Below are 14,554 nucleotides of genomic sequence, written 5' to 3' on the forward strand. Positions count from 1 at the left end.
TTCTGCTGTGACTTACTTATGTGGAGTCCTTAAGTAAGATACTTAACTTCCATCAGATATGGCAAGTTATGTTGCCTCTCTGAGATGACTTTCTTTCCTATAAAATGAGGTTCACTATGAAGCAGGACGCCAACTTGGCCAAGCGCTTATTATCTTCAGGGTGCTGAATGAGAGCACATCACATTTCTTTATACCAATTAATTCTCGTGGCTGTTACTCTCATGTGCTGTTATTGTCCCTCTTTATTCCAGAGCACTCAGAATCATTCAACCAACTGAACCCCGCACTCTTCCCTACCAGGATAAGAATTCTCAACTGCAGTGGTTGTGAGCAAGAAAATGGCATGAATTACATGTTCATCCAACGACAGCCCCGCCTTTCCTCATAAAAATCTACCCAAACAAGAGCACCAGAGACTGTGTTAGGTGTTGGTTTACCTTTGGGAAGCAAGTTAATCTCCTCCAAGAAGCAACAAATGGAGATTATAACTGATCTGTAATATTAACATATGTCCAAAGGACAGTTGGTTGAGTATAGCCAATTCTTCACATCTTTGGAAAGCATAAAAGTAGGACCCCTTCAAGAATCTGAATGGTTTTTGGAGTAAATGGCACACATTTTTGGATAGTCAAGTCTAAATATTTCAAAATAGCTACTGTAACTGTAGACAAGTTCATTGAGATGTATAGACTTTCCGTCTCTGGGCTTGAGTGGCTTCATTAACCTAACTGCATGGTTGCTTGATTTTTAACTTTCAACTTATTTAAAACAAACTGATTTTTTAAAAAGAAGAAGAAGGCAAAGGGGCCTCTTCATCATCTTCCAAGTCCTGTGTGTGGGCAACTACTCTATTTCCTTTTGCCTCTGGCTAGTCTAGTCTATAGGCCATGTGGCAAAAGGAAACAGGGAATAAGATTTTGCTAAGTGCCTCTAAAAGAGAAGCCCAGAGATCAAAGGTGTCTGTAAAAACATGGATACCTACATCACCTCTATGCTGTGTTTCACCTTTCTGTGGGTCTGTGGCTGTCCTGTGTTTCCTTTTGGTCTTATCATTTCTGTATGACAGTTCTCCTTCCAGTGTAATTGGGCCTGAGATCATGCATTTTCACTAGCTAACCACTTACACACACACACACACACACACACACACACACACACCCCTCTTCTCCATAACCCTTCAGTGTATTGGTTGCCATGTGAAATCTCTTCATAAACAGATAAATATAAATGTGTGCTGTACATCTACTTTTAAGACCTATTCTTCCCCAATGACTAGAATTAGCCATGCTTATTCCCCCTGCCACCTAACGAGATAGATTAGGTGTGTACCTATTCTTGGCCAATGAGCCAGGGCAGTATCTCCAAGGTCTGCCTCTGAGAACCATTCCCTGCTCAGAGCACCTCTAAGAGTTTGTCTTTATTATCCCTTTTAGCCCAGTGGTTTTCAATCTTCCTAAAGCTGCAACCTTTTAATACCATTCCTCATGTTATGGTCATCCCCTACCATAACATTATTTTGTTGCTATGTCATCACTGTTATTTTGCTACTATTATGAATAGTAATGTAAATATCTGATATGCAGGATATGTCATATGTGATACCCAAAGGGGTTGTGACCCACAGGTTGAGAACCACTGTTCTAGCCTTAAATGAAACATATTATACTCTAGCCTATAAATAATACATGTTGTGATTATAGCTGCCACTAACCAAGGAAGGAGGCTAGGGCTCCCAAAACTGCCACAAACTTGGCCTAGAAACTAAATGTACTAAATCTGCTTTGCAGGTTGACTCTGGGCTTCTTGTTCTTGTTATGCAAGAAAATGATCTGATATTTTTCTATGAGACAGAGATGGGTTTTCTATCTTGCTATGGAAAGCAGTTTAGCTGATTCAGACATATCATGCTTTTCACAGACAATATTAGTAATTAACAATCATCTAATTTCATATATTTTCTATGGGTACTCATCTACTCTATAGCTGTCATATAACCATATAATAATAGCTAATTTTCTTTGTGTTCACAGAAACATCAGTTATTGATATACAAAAGCGTTGGTGGGCTTGTTTTATTTTTGAAACTTTTCTATAGCTATCCATGGTGACTTAACATGAAGTGGCAGCCGTGGAAATTCATCTAAAACAGCGGTGAATAAGTTGCTCAAACAAAAAGAAGGAAGGAAAGAAAGGAAGGGAGAAAGAGAGGGAGGAAGGGTGGAAGGAAGAGAGGGAGGGAGGAAGACAGGTTGGGTTGGTCTGGACACAATTATAAGATGAGCTGTCTTCTACACGATAGAGATGAAAAGTACTCAGGGCGCCAGAGAGATGGCTCAGTGGGTAAGAGCACTTGCAGGGCAAGCATGAAAACTCACGAAGCTGAGGAGTAGGTGTCAATGAAAGTCACCCTCGTGGCAGAGCCTAGCTTATTCACAGTCACTGCCCCTGAGGGTTGGACTGCCTGGGTCCTCAGTCATCTACTTGTGTTTTTGTGAATGGATCTCATTACCTGAACCATCTGTACACATCCCAATGCAAAGAACCAGTCAAGCCACAAGGGCTAACATGGTTGGAAGCGATAACCGCTCTCCACTAAGACCATCCGAGTCAGAAATCTTCCTTAGAACAAGATCGGGAAGCTCATAAGAAGCATGCCCTCCCCTCAAGGAAAACACCATCATCACTGTCATAATTAACTAACTTAGCCAAATGTGTAGCCACCTTAACAATCCAAGCATCTGAAGTGTTGTTCTAAGAGCCTGGAAGTTCATGCAGCGATAGATACCTTTCAACGAGAATTTCAGCCACCCCGAATAGGCTTATACATAAAAATTCTTGTATTTTTTTTAACTCAGTGAAACATAAAGTCTGATTCATCTTAAAAAGATGTCTATGTTGCCATCATCTCTGAATATCCCATTTGGTGGACCCTTTACTCAAAGGAAAAACACAAAACAAAAACAAACCATCATGAAAGAATGAGAGGGTCCAGAGTGTGGTGTCATGAATCAACTTTTCTCTAGAAATTGTTTCATTATACTAACCAGGCCTAGACGTGGCTCTGTTGATGTCTGTTCGTCAGTTATTGTTAACTCTGTCCTGCCAGGGATGCTTTAATTCACTCACTTTAGGATTTCTACCAGGTCTAGGTAGAAGAATTAAGCATACGGTTCCACTCTGAACAATACAGACAAGAGCTTATTGAAGAGGTTTAAAGATAATGCTGTTTTATTACACTTATTGGTGGGCTAGTTTATACAATGACTAAACGTGGAATAAAATTTATATGATTTGTTTTTTATTGCTCTCTGGCACCATGCTATACCTCAACTCCAAAATTACCTTATGAAGAATGAGCTGATGAATTATAAATTTCAACATATACTTTAGCTGTCACGAATGAAAGCAGTGCACAATGTAATTGTCCCCTGGAGGCTTCTTGGGATGGTTACTGTTCAAATGCTCTCGGTACGAGGAAATTATTTTCCTTCGAAATCATGTGGAAGCTAGCACAACGGTTCAACAGATAAAAGAACACCTGCTACACATGCCTGGTGACCTGAGTTCGAACCCCCGAATCCACAGAAAGGTGTAGGAGAGAACTGACTCCACACATACACTATGGTACATTTCCTTCCCCCTCCCCATATGCTAATAATTAAGTTTTTAAAAACCATATGGCTGCAATGCCTGTGATTTTTAATTGCAAATTTATATTCTGCAAAGATTATATATATAATATATATTATATAACACATATATAATATATAAGTTATATAATACATATCATATAACATATATAATATATAATATATAACATATATCATATATGATATGTATATATAATATATAATATATTATATAACGTATATATAATGTATAATATGTGTATATATAATTTATAAAATACTCACTGGATAAAAATAAACAACACTGTCTAAGTCAGTGGCAAAGTTTCTAGAACTGTCTGCAAGATGATATTTATCATGACTGTGGATGAAAATGGAGATGTGTTTTTATGAAATAATCCGGCATGGAGAAGTTTTCTTTTGTTCAAGCTGTAACTGTGTCTCGCATACTTGTAGGTCCCAGACACTTCTTGTCTCAGGACATAAGGAGAAAAAGCACAGGACAAAGATGTATGGTTCTTACACATTCAAGTTTAAGTGGTTAGTTTGACGATGGTCAGCCTACTGTCATTTCCCTTTAGTCACATGGCATCGTACAGTGCAGGTACAGATGCTGCTAATAATGTCTTATGAGCTGTAATACTTGTTAGAGAGACAAAGAAGAAAGAAGACCTAGCCCTTTCATGCAAGGAGCTGGGACTCTCTCTATATATATATATCTGTCTTCTAATCTGGAAAGCATACAACTTCCCTTACCGTGGTCTTGGTCTGTTCAAAACCATTCCATTCTAATTGAATTGGTGGGCTGTGAGCTGATTTAATAACCAGTATCTTTACAATCAAACATGTGTGTCTGCGGTGGTGATTACAGTGGCTAGGTGTCCTGGATACCTAGCAACTCATGGCCAAGAAGAGGCTATATTATTCTCTTTTACAGGCTCTTCACACCTTGTGGTGCTTTTTACAGTCTGGGACTTAGAAGAGGGGCTGGCCCACCCAGCTGCCTGGCCTGACCTGTCAGATTGCACATCCTCCATGTGGATAATGGAAACGGGGCCACTGTTTCCCTGTGTCAGGACACTGTCAGCAGGCATAGGAATAATAACTGTCAGGCACACAAGATCTAGTGTGTTCTACTTTGCAGTGTGCTTGCTCTGTTGGTAAGGTGGCTGCTTGCACAAAAGATAATATCCTGAAAGGTCATCTTTTATTTGCAAGTCAGGGACCACCAGGAGGCATAGAATAGTCTACTGAGGCTTAGAAGGTTTTTCATATACACTTTGAGGATGGTGCTTCCCTAAAAAGAAAAAAAAATCTCTAATTTCTGGACTGGAATATACAGGAAGCTATTGCTCATTTCAACTTGAGTTTGTGGTTCTTTCCTTCCTTCCTTCCTTCCTTCCTTCCTTCCTTCCTTTCTATTTTTGGTTTTTCGAGACAGGGTTTCTCTTAGCTTTGGAGCCTGCCCTGGAACTAGCTCTTGTAGACCAGGCTGGCCTCAAACTCACAGAGATCCACCTGCTTCTGCGTCCCAAGTGCTGGGATTAAAGGTGTGTGCCACCACCACCTGGCAAAATTCTTTTTGTTTGTTTTGTTTGTTTGTTTTTCAGACAGAGTTTCTCTGTGTAGCTTTGGTGCCTGTCCTGGAACTCACTCTGTAGACCAGGCTGGCCTCGAACTCACAGAGATCCACCTGCCTCTGCCTCCCGAGTGCTAGGATTAAAAACATGTGCCACCACTGCCCGCCTGAGTTTGTTGTAGAAGGAGCAGTGGGTTGCGTTCCTGCCGCCTGGCTCCCGGCTGCCTGACTAGCTTATGCCCCGAAATAACAACACACAAATTGTATTCTTTTAAACACTGCTTGGCCCATTAGTTTCTTCTTATTATTGGATAATTCTCACATCTTGATTAACCCATTTCTAATAATGTGTGTAATACCACAAGGTGGTGGCTTACCGGGAAAGATTCTAGCCTACATCCATCTCGGGTTGAAGAATCATGGCGTCTGCCTCATTGCCTTCTTCCCATCATCCTGTTCTGTTTACTTCACATACCTAATTTTCTGTCTTATCAAAGGGCCAAGGCAGTTTCTTTATTAACCAATGAAAGTAACACATAGGCAGATGACCCTCCTCCATCACTTCCCCTTTTTCTGTTTAAACAAAAAAAGGCTTTAATTTTAATATAGTAAAATTACATATAACAAAAGTTGTCAAGCAAGAATTACAGTTACACTATTTATATCTATTTTATCTTTTATCATAACTAAGGAAAACTAAAGCTATGACTATCCATTCTTCAACTCCATCAAAGACTCCAGAAGGATATAATATTACCTAATTAAACAACAAGTAAGCAACTTCTAAAACTCTAGAAATGACAGAGACATCTCACTGCCTGGACAGTCACCCAAGTTCCTCTGAACCGTTGGGGCATCTGTCTTCAGCCTTCAGGCCCATAGTATCCAGCAGACTCTTCCACGAAGCAGGAAATTTTGAAGACAGTTCAGTCACTTTCTGCTGTGTCCTGCAGAACGTCTCGCAGACTCTTTCATGAATCAGGAACCCCAAAGGATCATCTCACCTTTATGCAAGTTTAGCAGTCCTCTCTCTGCAGGTTCCTTATGTCCAGTTTATGCAACAGTCCAGGCAAGAGCAGTTTCTTGCCCAAATGGCTAACCAACTCCATAAGGAGCCTCTTCGATGCCCATCTTCCTCTTGAAGTAGATTGGTGCTGCCAAGAGCAGATGTGTCTCATTGTCATAAAAAACCCTAAGTTATTAAAACATTAAATGCCATATTCTGTAGTCTTTGAAAGATATGAAAAATGTCTATCTAACTGAAATAGATCTCTATATATCCAGAAAATCTAACAAGACTACAAACTTGACTATTATAAATGATTATCTATTAGCCTATATTTCTTAATTATACATTACATTTTTAAATGAACTACACAATCACAATACTTTAATCAAGATCAGAAATACATATAACAAAATTGACCTTAAAATCCATACCAATGCAAATTATTCATATTTATATCATATCCCCCTTTACATGTAAAAGAATGTTTATAAACAATATTTGGGAATATGGGTGCAGTTATTTCTCTCCAAACTGCTTCGTGCTGAATGGGGGTGCTGTTATTTAGGTTTTTCATGGTATAACCTGTCTGCTAGGTTCATCTCAGTCGGCAGTTGAGCAAAGTAAGTTTTTGAGGGTGTTCACAGCAACCTTTCAGGAGGGTGTGGTCTATCATACCATATTGGGATAGAAGCAATCCACAGGGTCTCATCCTCTGTAAAAACAAAAGAACTTTTCCAAAGCATCATAACCTTAGATCCAAATTTTGAAGTGAAGGTATTTTCAAAATATCCATCTTGGATTAGTTCAGCAGCATTTATAAACAAATATCTTTTAGCAGCTGTTGGTCCTTCCTCAGCATTCAAACAATTCAAAGAGAGCATAATAGCTTACAGTATCAAGATTCTCTGTGTATTTGCCATCTTTGTGTGGCTTTATTTTAACCTCTATTTCGTTTATTTTTACTCTTATTTTTGAGACAGGTTCTCTGTATATCTTTGTCCTGGAATAACTCTGTAGACCAGGCTGTCCTTGAACTTTTAGAGATCCGTCTGTCTTTGCTTCCCAGGCATTGGGATTAAAAGTGTGTCCTCCCACACCTTGAAGTCACAGAGGTTAATCTTCCTCTACCCCTTGAAGACACAGAGGTCAATCTACCTCTGACTCCCTTTTTTCTTTTTTACTTTTAAGAACTTTAACCTTTAGCCTGCATATCTTTTTAACACACAGTAAGCCTGCATATATTTTTAACACACAGTAAACCATTTAGAAGTTTTCTTTGTCTTTGAATCTTTCTTTACTGTGTATCTCTCTTTTTCTGACCACATGAGTCTTTATGGAGAAGATTAAAGCTGTGGCTTTGATGGCTGGATCCAGCCCATTCCTTAACTTCCCAGTCTCATGGCAGAGGTCATTTTTATTGCCACAACTCTATGGCATTTCAAGGTCCTTGCCAGCAAGCAAGCTGTGACAGTATTAAACAGCACTCAAAAAGCTCCATAGTCAGGACTGCCTGCTTGAAAGAGTCAAGAGTTTGCCCTGGCAGGATGGCCCAGAAAGCCGGCATTTTAAAAAGACGCAGATTTTTTTCCTGCTATGGCTGAAAACTGAAAAGCATGCATTCAGCTTTTCATCAACACCATTTAAGAGTTTTGTGGCAGGACCTCTTAAAAGAGTTGCAGGCTTTTGCAGCTAAGGCTGAGTCAGGAAGCCTCTCTTAGATGAGAGCACTTGCTTGCCTCTACCAAGTAGAGCAGACCTGAGATATTCAGCCTTTTTAAAAATGTTTATTTATTTAAAGTATATAGTATGTATATTGCATTTCCAGTGGGCCAGAAGAGGGCACCTGATCTCATAACAGATGGTTATGAGTCACCATGTGGGTGCTGGGAATTGAACTCAGGACCTCTGGAAGAGCAGCCTGGGCTCTTAACCTCTGAGCCATCTCTCCAGCCCCGATATTCAGCCTTCTTGTTCTCTTTCTTCATACCCATGAGTACATTTGTCTACATTGTACATATATTAGTGGTTAGGTTCTCCTTATGAGAGGGAACATGCAGTTTCTTTCTGAGGTTGTGTGACCCCACTTATACATTCTAAGCCCATCTAATTTTCTACAAATTTAACTTCACTTTTCAAGCGGGGTAGTAAAATAATAAAACTTTAATTAATCAATTATGTGTGTGTAAGTCAGAGAACAACTTCTGAGTAGGTTCCCCCTTTCCATCTATAGGCACTAGAGACCACTCAAGTCCTCAGTGGGTATCTGTCTAGCCATCTCGCTCATCTGGTTGTTCCTTTTTATTTGATAAAATAAAACTGATAACCTTATAAGGGCTCTCCAGCTTTCTGCAAAGTGTTTTCCCGATTTGTGGCATCTGAGCTGCAGACTGGCCTTCAGATATGATCCATTTTATAAAAGCATACCAGTATTTACCTATTTTTTAGGAAGTAGTATAACTTAGGCTTTAATGAATAACATAATGATAGCCAGCAGGTATTGCATGACTGCTGTGATTGCTTTCAAATTTTTAAAATTTTATTATTGTTGCATATGTGACTATGTAGATGTTGATATATCTTCTCTGTGTTTGTGTGTGTGGTCAGAAAAAAAACTTTCGAGGGTAGTTCCTTTTTTAACCTCTAGGTAGGCACCAGGGACACTTTAAATTCATCAGACTTGAGTAGGGCAAGCACATCTGCTTCTACCACCTCATAGACCCTTTGATGGCTTTTAAATGTATTCATCCATTCAAATTTGATTGCAGTTTGGGAGGAAATGCTGTGTCTCCATTTCGCAGATGAAGCCCTCCAGGCAAAAAAGTCAAGTCTTTGCCCACAAAGACATTTTTTAGACAGTTAATAAAGCAGCAGAGCTTGGATTCAAACCAATGGCTCCAGAACATCTATTAAATTTTACTAACAAATGGAGTTATGTGACAGGACAGCCAACAGAAAAGTTTTATATTCTGATAATTATGGAAATATAGATCAATTAGCACATAAATTATAAACTCCTATGCAACACTTATTATATTTGTCAGAGCCCTTCCTGGTTTTACTTAATCCATTCTTTTTTTTTTTTTTTTGGTTTTTTTCGAAACAGGGTTTCTCTGTGGCTTTTGGAGCCTGTCCTGGAACTCACTCTGTAGACCAGGCTGGTCTCGAACTCACAGAGATCCGCCTGCCTCTGCTTCCCGAGTGCTGGGATTAAAGGCGTGCGCCACCACGACAGGCGATAAATTTATTTAATATTTTTTCAATGAGCAATTTTCAACCAAGGAGGGCATAGCACTGTAAGTTTAGATATTACAAACAATTTAGGGCTAATCTGACCATAAACAAGCTTTGTTGAATTTTCTATTTTAAAACAAACAAACAAACAAAAAAACGACAAAAAAGTATTTAGAGCTCAGATTTCAAATGTAGATGTACACCCGGATAACAGTTCACTTAAAATGTGAAGATCAAAAACTTCGGGAGAAACTCATATTTTCCTGAAGAGCTGGAAACAGCAATTGACCGAGTAGGGAAATTAGGAAGTAGGATTCATACTAATTTAAAAGCAAGAGGTAGTCGAACTGGACATTTCAACTGTAGGATGATGAGTCCTCGAACAAACAAAGAAAAAATGCTTCAAAACCTCCAGCAAACTTAATTTCATGTAGATTTTTGTTTTAATGATTTATACTGCTCTTGTAATCTTGTACAAAAGATTTGTTTGGCAGGTGTCTATCATTATGTTTAACAAATAATTAAAATACGGTACTACATTAGGCACTTGTTTTATTTCAATATAAATAAAAACCGGATTTTGATATTAGTTAGCTTTTGATCCTCCAGAAAATATCGATTAACCAACAAACGCAGGAGCTTGCACCGTGTAAGCAAGCCTGGTGGCCTTAGTTCTGAGGCGTTACAACACCCAGCGAAACACCCAGCAGCTTCTTACTCCGCAGGTAACTCAGGCACGAACCCTCCTTTCGAGTTTCTGGCTGGGGCTCAAGTACCCATCCCTAGGCCACGTGCCCTAGAAAAACACAGAACAGACTAGGACGCAGACCCAGCCCACTCGCAACCCACGCCCTTTCCCAAGACTACCAGCAACACTCGCCAGCCAAGCTCGGCCGGGCCAGCCTACGGCAGAACCCTCTCAGCTTTGCTCCCGGAACTTCCCCCTCCTCCTGCCCACGTGACGCATCATCCTCGCTCTCCACCAATCAGCGGCCACCTCCGCCTACCGGGGTCTCCGTCGCTTCTCTTTTGAAAACGCAGCCTACGCCTCCGATCACAGTCCCCGCCCCTTTCCCCGCCTCCAGGCCGCTGACCACGCCCACCCCCTCCCTCAGCCCTTCTCCGGGCGCCCACCCTTCCCGGGCTTCGCCCCGCCCCGCCCGGGCCGGCGCCCGCCCTGATCTCGCGAGATCTGACGTGCGCGCCGCGGCCTCCCGCCTCCCCTCCCGTCCTCCTGCTCCCTCCCCCATCTCTCCACTCTCCGCTCTCCTCCCTCCCTCCTCCCCCCTCCACCCTCTGGGCCGGATCTCGTCTCGCTGAGGCGGAGGAGGAGAAGGAGGAGGAGGACGTTCGGCCTGCGCAGTGAGATGTTTGTCCGTCGCCGCCGCCGCCGCCATCGCGGAGAAGCGCGATAAAGGCAGCCGAGCCCGGCGCGAGGGGAAGCCCGCGGAGCCGCTGCGCCAACGCAGCCCGAGCCCGAGCCGCCCGAGCCCGAGCCGCCGCCCCCGCTGCCGCGGCCGCCCAGGGGCCGGCCCGCCGCCCAGCCCAGCCCGGGGGCCGCGCCGCCGCCCCCCGCCGAGCCCCGCGGCCGCCCTCCCCGCCTTCAATGTGACACCGGCGCCTCGGAGTGCGAGCCGCAGCAGCCGCCGCCGCCGCCGCCACCGGGGAGGGGCCGAGCACCATGTCGAATCTGAGCAAAGGCACGGGCAGCCGGAAGGACACCAAGATGCGGATCCGGGCCTTTCCGGTGAGTCGGTCCTCGGCGCCCGGGACCCGGAGCCGCGGCCGGGAGCCGCACGCGAGGCCGGGGCTGAACTCCGCCAACAGGCCGCAGCCCGCCTCCCCTCCCCCACGGCCGCCGGTGGCGGGGCGCGAGCCTTCCCGGCAACGGGGCGGCGCGGGCCGGCGCGCTCGCCTCCCGGGCCGCCCCGGGGCCTCCTTCGCGACGGCCTCTGTCTCGGTGCCGCGGCCCAGAAGGGACGCGCGTTGCCCCCGCCGCTCTCGCGTGGGGCGTGTGTGTAACTTTTGGCTTGTGGTTTCCCGAAGGACCCGGCTTGACTTGGACGGTGGTGAGGGGAGATTGTCCGCCTCTGCCTCTTCCTCAGTCGGGAGCCGTCTCGCTATCCGCCTGCCCCGCTCGGTGACAAATGCCACCACCAGCACCGAGCATAGTAGTGTTTATATAGAGCATCTCTGGTTCTGCAAAACCTCCTGAGCACTTCACCCACTCCTGTTCAGTATCCTCCCTCCGCTTCTGGGAGGGGAGGCACGGAACGAACTGGGCTCTTGGTTTTCCATGTCTTAGCCAAGGAAGTCCTCAACAGTCGCCACGCAGGCTTGTTTTACCTTGTAGGATCTTAGCGACAGCAGACGTTTTCTCAGAAACTTTTTTTCTCTTGGCGTTACGTTGAGTCATAGGCTTGCGGTGTTTAGTAGATGGAGTGTAACTTTGGATGCCATGCCTTGATCAGACAGCCTGTGGCAGGCAATTAAAACGTCCTGTTGTAACAGGGAAACTGGACGTACTTGCTCATGTCGCCACAGTAACAGGTAAAAGTCAAGTAGACACACCGGCAGGCGAGCAGATTTTTTAAAGTAAAACCAAGGGAAGTTGTATGTGCTTTTCTTTCCTAAGGGTCATAGCATTCTGTCCTGTGGGAGGGAAGGGGGACTTTGTCATCATTTTTTAAGCAGGCTTTTCTTGAAGTACCCTTTGCAGTGAGGAAGGGAAAGATGACAGTGTTGTCCGAGTTGAGTAAGTATGTCCTGGAGAACTTTAGGGCCTCTGAATTCTTAATATCAAAAAGAAAAGTACATATCTGATCCAGAATTGCGAATTTGCAAGGAACGCATTGTCAGTGCGTAGAATTTCTGTAAATAAATGGGGTCTTTGTGAACAGGGAGGGTACAATCAGGAGAATGAATTATCTTCATAATAATTGGATTATGAATGACTTTTTTTAAATAAAAGATTACACCAGAAAGTGAGAAATACTGGGACCACAGCACTAATAAAAAGTTCACTAGTGTGTTTTCCTTTGTAGTTGGGCTGTGAACCGGGTTTATGAATTTGAGTAATAATAGTTTTCTTACTGAATCAACCATCCAAGTGACTGTCAAATCTTTTTTATCTCCCTTCCCCCTGCTTCTTTTTTAGGTTTTTGTTTTGTTTTTTTTTAAATCAACAGTGACACGGGTTTTCTAGGAAATGTTTGCTCTTGGTGCTGTTCGGTTTTGAAGGCTTTGTTGTTTAGTAAAATGTTGAGGCTTTTATCTGACAAGTTAATATTTTTCAGAATAACCAGTTCTATCTTTATCAGTGTTCGCACCTCTCTGACCTCTCTATTTCCCTGCTGGAACCTGTTTTCCTCTCCCATTCCTTCATTGGTCAGAGATATGCTGAGTGCTATGCAGGCACTGTTTGTCAGTAGGGCTTGAGAATTCATCAGTAGATGTGGAAAGGCAAAGATCTTTGTTTTCTGGAGCTAGTGTTAGGGAGTAAAAGCAGGAGAGAATTTTATTCCATTAGCTGAAGGTAATAGTGTGTGATAATACATAGTACTGGAACTGAGATTTTTATTTTGGTTTGGTTTTTTTTCCTAGTTAATAAGCAAATAACAGTCACAGGTAGTTCCCATTGAAAATAATCGGCTGTTGTTGGGGACAGATAATGGTCCAGTGATATTTCATTGACTTCTGGGAATCGAGTCCTTAGACTGTCAGAGTTCCTTTCATAGAGATTAGTGCTCTTGTGTATAACAACAGCCCACATGAACTGCTAGTCAGAAGTTGTAAATAGTATTTCATACATACGTAAATAAATACCATTTATGCTTATGTATATGTGTATATTCCTACCACTGGTGTATGTTAACACCATGTGGAGATATATGTTAGCTATAACTTAGGGCAGACTGTAGGTTAAAAAGTTTCAGTTGCTCATTTCAAGTTGGTTGGTTTTTTTTTTTTTTCCAAAAAAAAATTGATGTATAAAAGGAATGAGTAAGTTTGGATTTGATTGGTTTTCACTGTGCAGTAGTGGTCAGTTACTTTATGAAATAGTTCGTATATACATGAGAGGACTTCAGATACAATTTTACCAGATCAGACAGGTATGCTAGTATTTTTAGTGTGTATTTTAAATTTGCCTTCACATTATTCAGCATAGTGAAAGTTACACCACACCAGCTTAATGCACAGTTTAAATTTTTTTCTGCTCCCCTCCATTTACATTTATAAGTAAACATACGAAATTTTTTTTTTTTTTTGAGACAGGGTTTCTCTGTGGCTTTGGAGCCTGTCCTGAAACTAGCTCTTGTAGACCAGGCTGGCCTTGAACTCACAGAGATCCACCTGCCTCTGCCTCCCGAGTGCTGGGATTAAAGGCATGCGCCACCACCGCCCGGCTTTAAACATACGAAATTTAAGATTACAAATTTCTGTGAACTCTTGACAGTTGACAGAAAAAATGTTGACCTAATTTGTAGACTTTCTTCATTATATAGAATATAGATTATTTTAAATCTTTTGTTGGTAATTAAAAAAAAAAAACCAATTGTGTGTGTGGGGGATGGGTTTGTACATATAAGTGTAGGTTCCTGAAGAAGGCAGAGGAGTCAGATACCACCTTGGAGTCATCCTGACCTATTCCAGTGCTGGGTTCTGGTCCTCTGAAAGAGCAGTGGGCACTTTGAACCACTGAGCCACTGATCTGGCTCCTGTTGATAATATTTTGTAAAAAGTGTACACAAAATATCAATTGGGGCTACAGAACTTGATTATTATTAAGAAGGGCCATTACATATGGGTTCAGGCCAAGTAATTCCTATGGAAGAGATTCTTTCCTTGCTGTTAGCATGTGTTTTCATTCCTGTTCTGTCTCCTGCATATTCTTCCTGGGGTAACTTTTCTGTGAAAAACTGTTCCTCTCTGTATGGTCCAGAAGTTTGTTCACATGGGCTTTAACAGGCATGGCTGGAATTGGAGGTGTGATTCTTGAATGAAAATACTGTCCTCTGTCATTTACCATTCTTGGCATCACTTAGAAGATTAGGAGACAGTGAAAGTCACTCCTGTGATGTGACCTGTCTGTTTAGAAAGCTTCCA

General features: G+C 42.4%; 1 protein-coding gene across 1 annotated transcript in view; it reads left to right on the forward strand.

Moving 5' to 3' along the window:
* Positions 1–11,040: 11,040 nt before the first annotated feature.
* Cul3 (cullin 3) overlaps positions 11,041–14,554 on the forward strand; it is an 83,721-nt gene continuing 80,207 nt past the window's right edge. The window contains exon 1 of the mRNA XM_038339166.2: positions 11,041–11,195. Within this exon, the coding sequence (XP_038195094.1) occupies positions 11,130–11,195 (66 nt within the window). The 5' untranslated portion in view covers positions 11,041–11,129. The remainder of the gene's footprint in view (positions 11,196–14,554) is intronic.

This window comes from Arvicola amphibius, chromosome 8 (assembly GCF_903992535.2).
Source record: "Arvicola amphibius chromosome 8, mArvAmp1.2, whole genome shotgun sequence".
NCBI lineage: Eukaryota > Metazoa > Chordata > Mammalia > Rodentia > Cricetidae > Arvicola > Arvicola amphibius.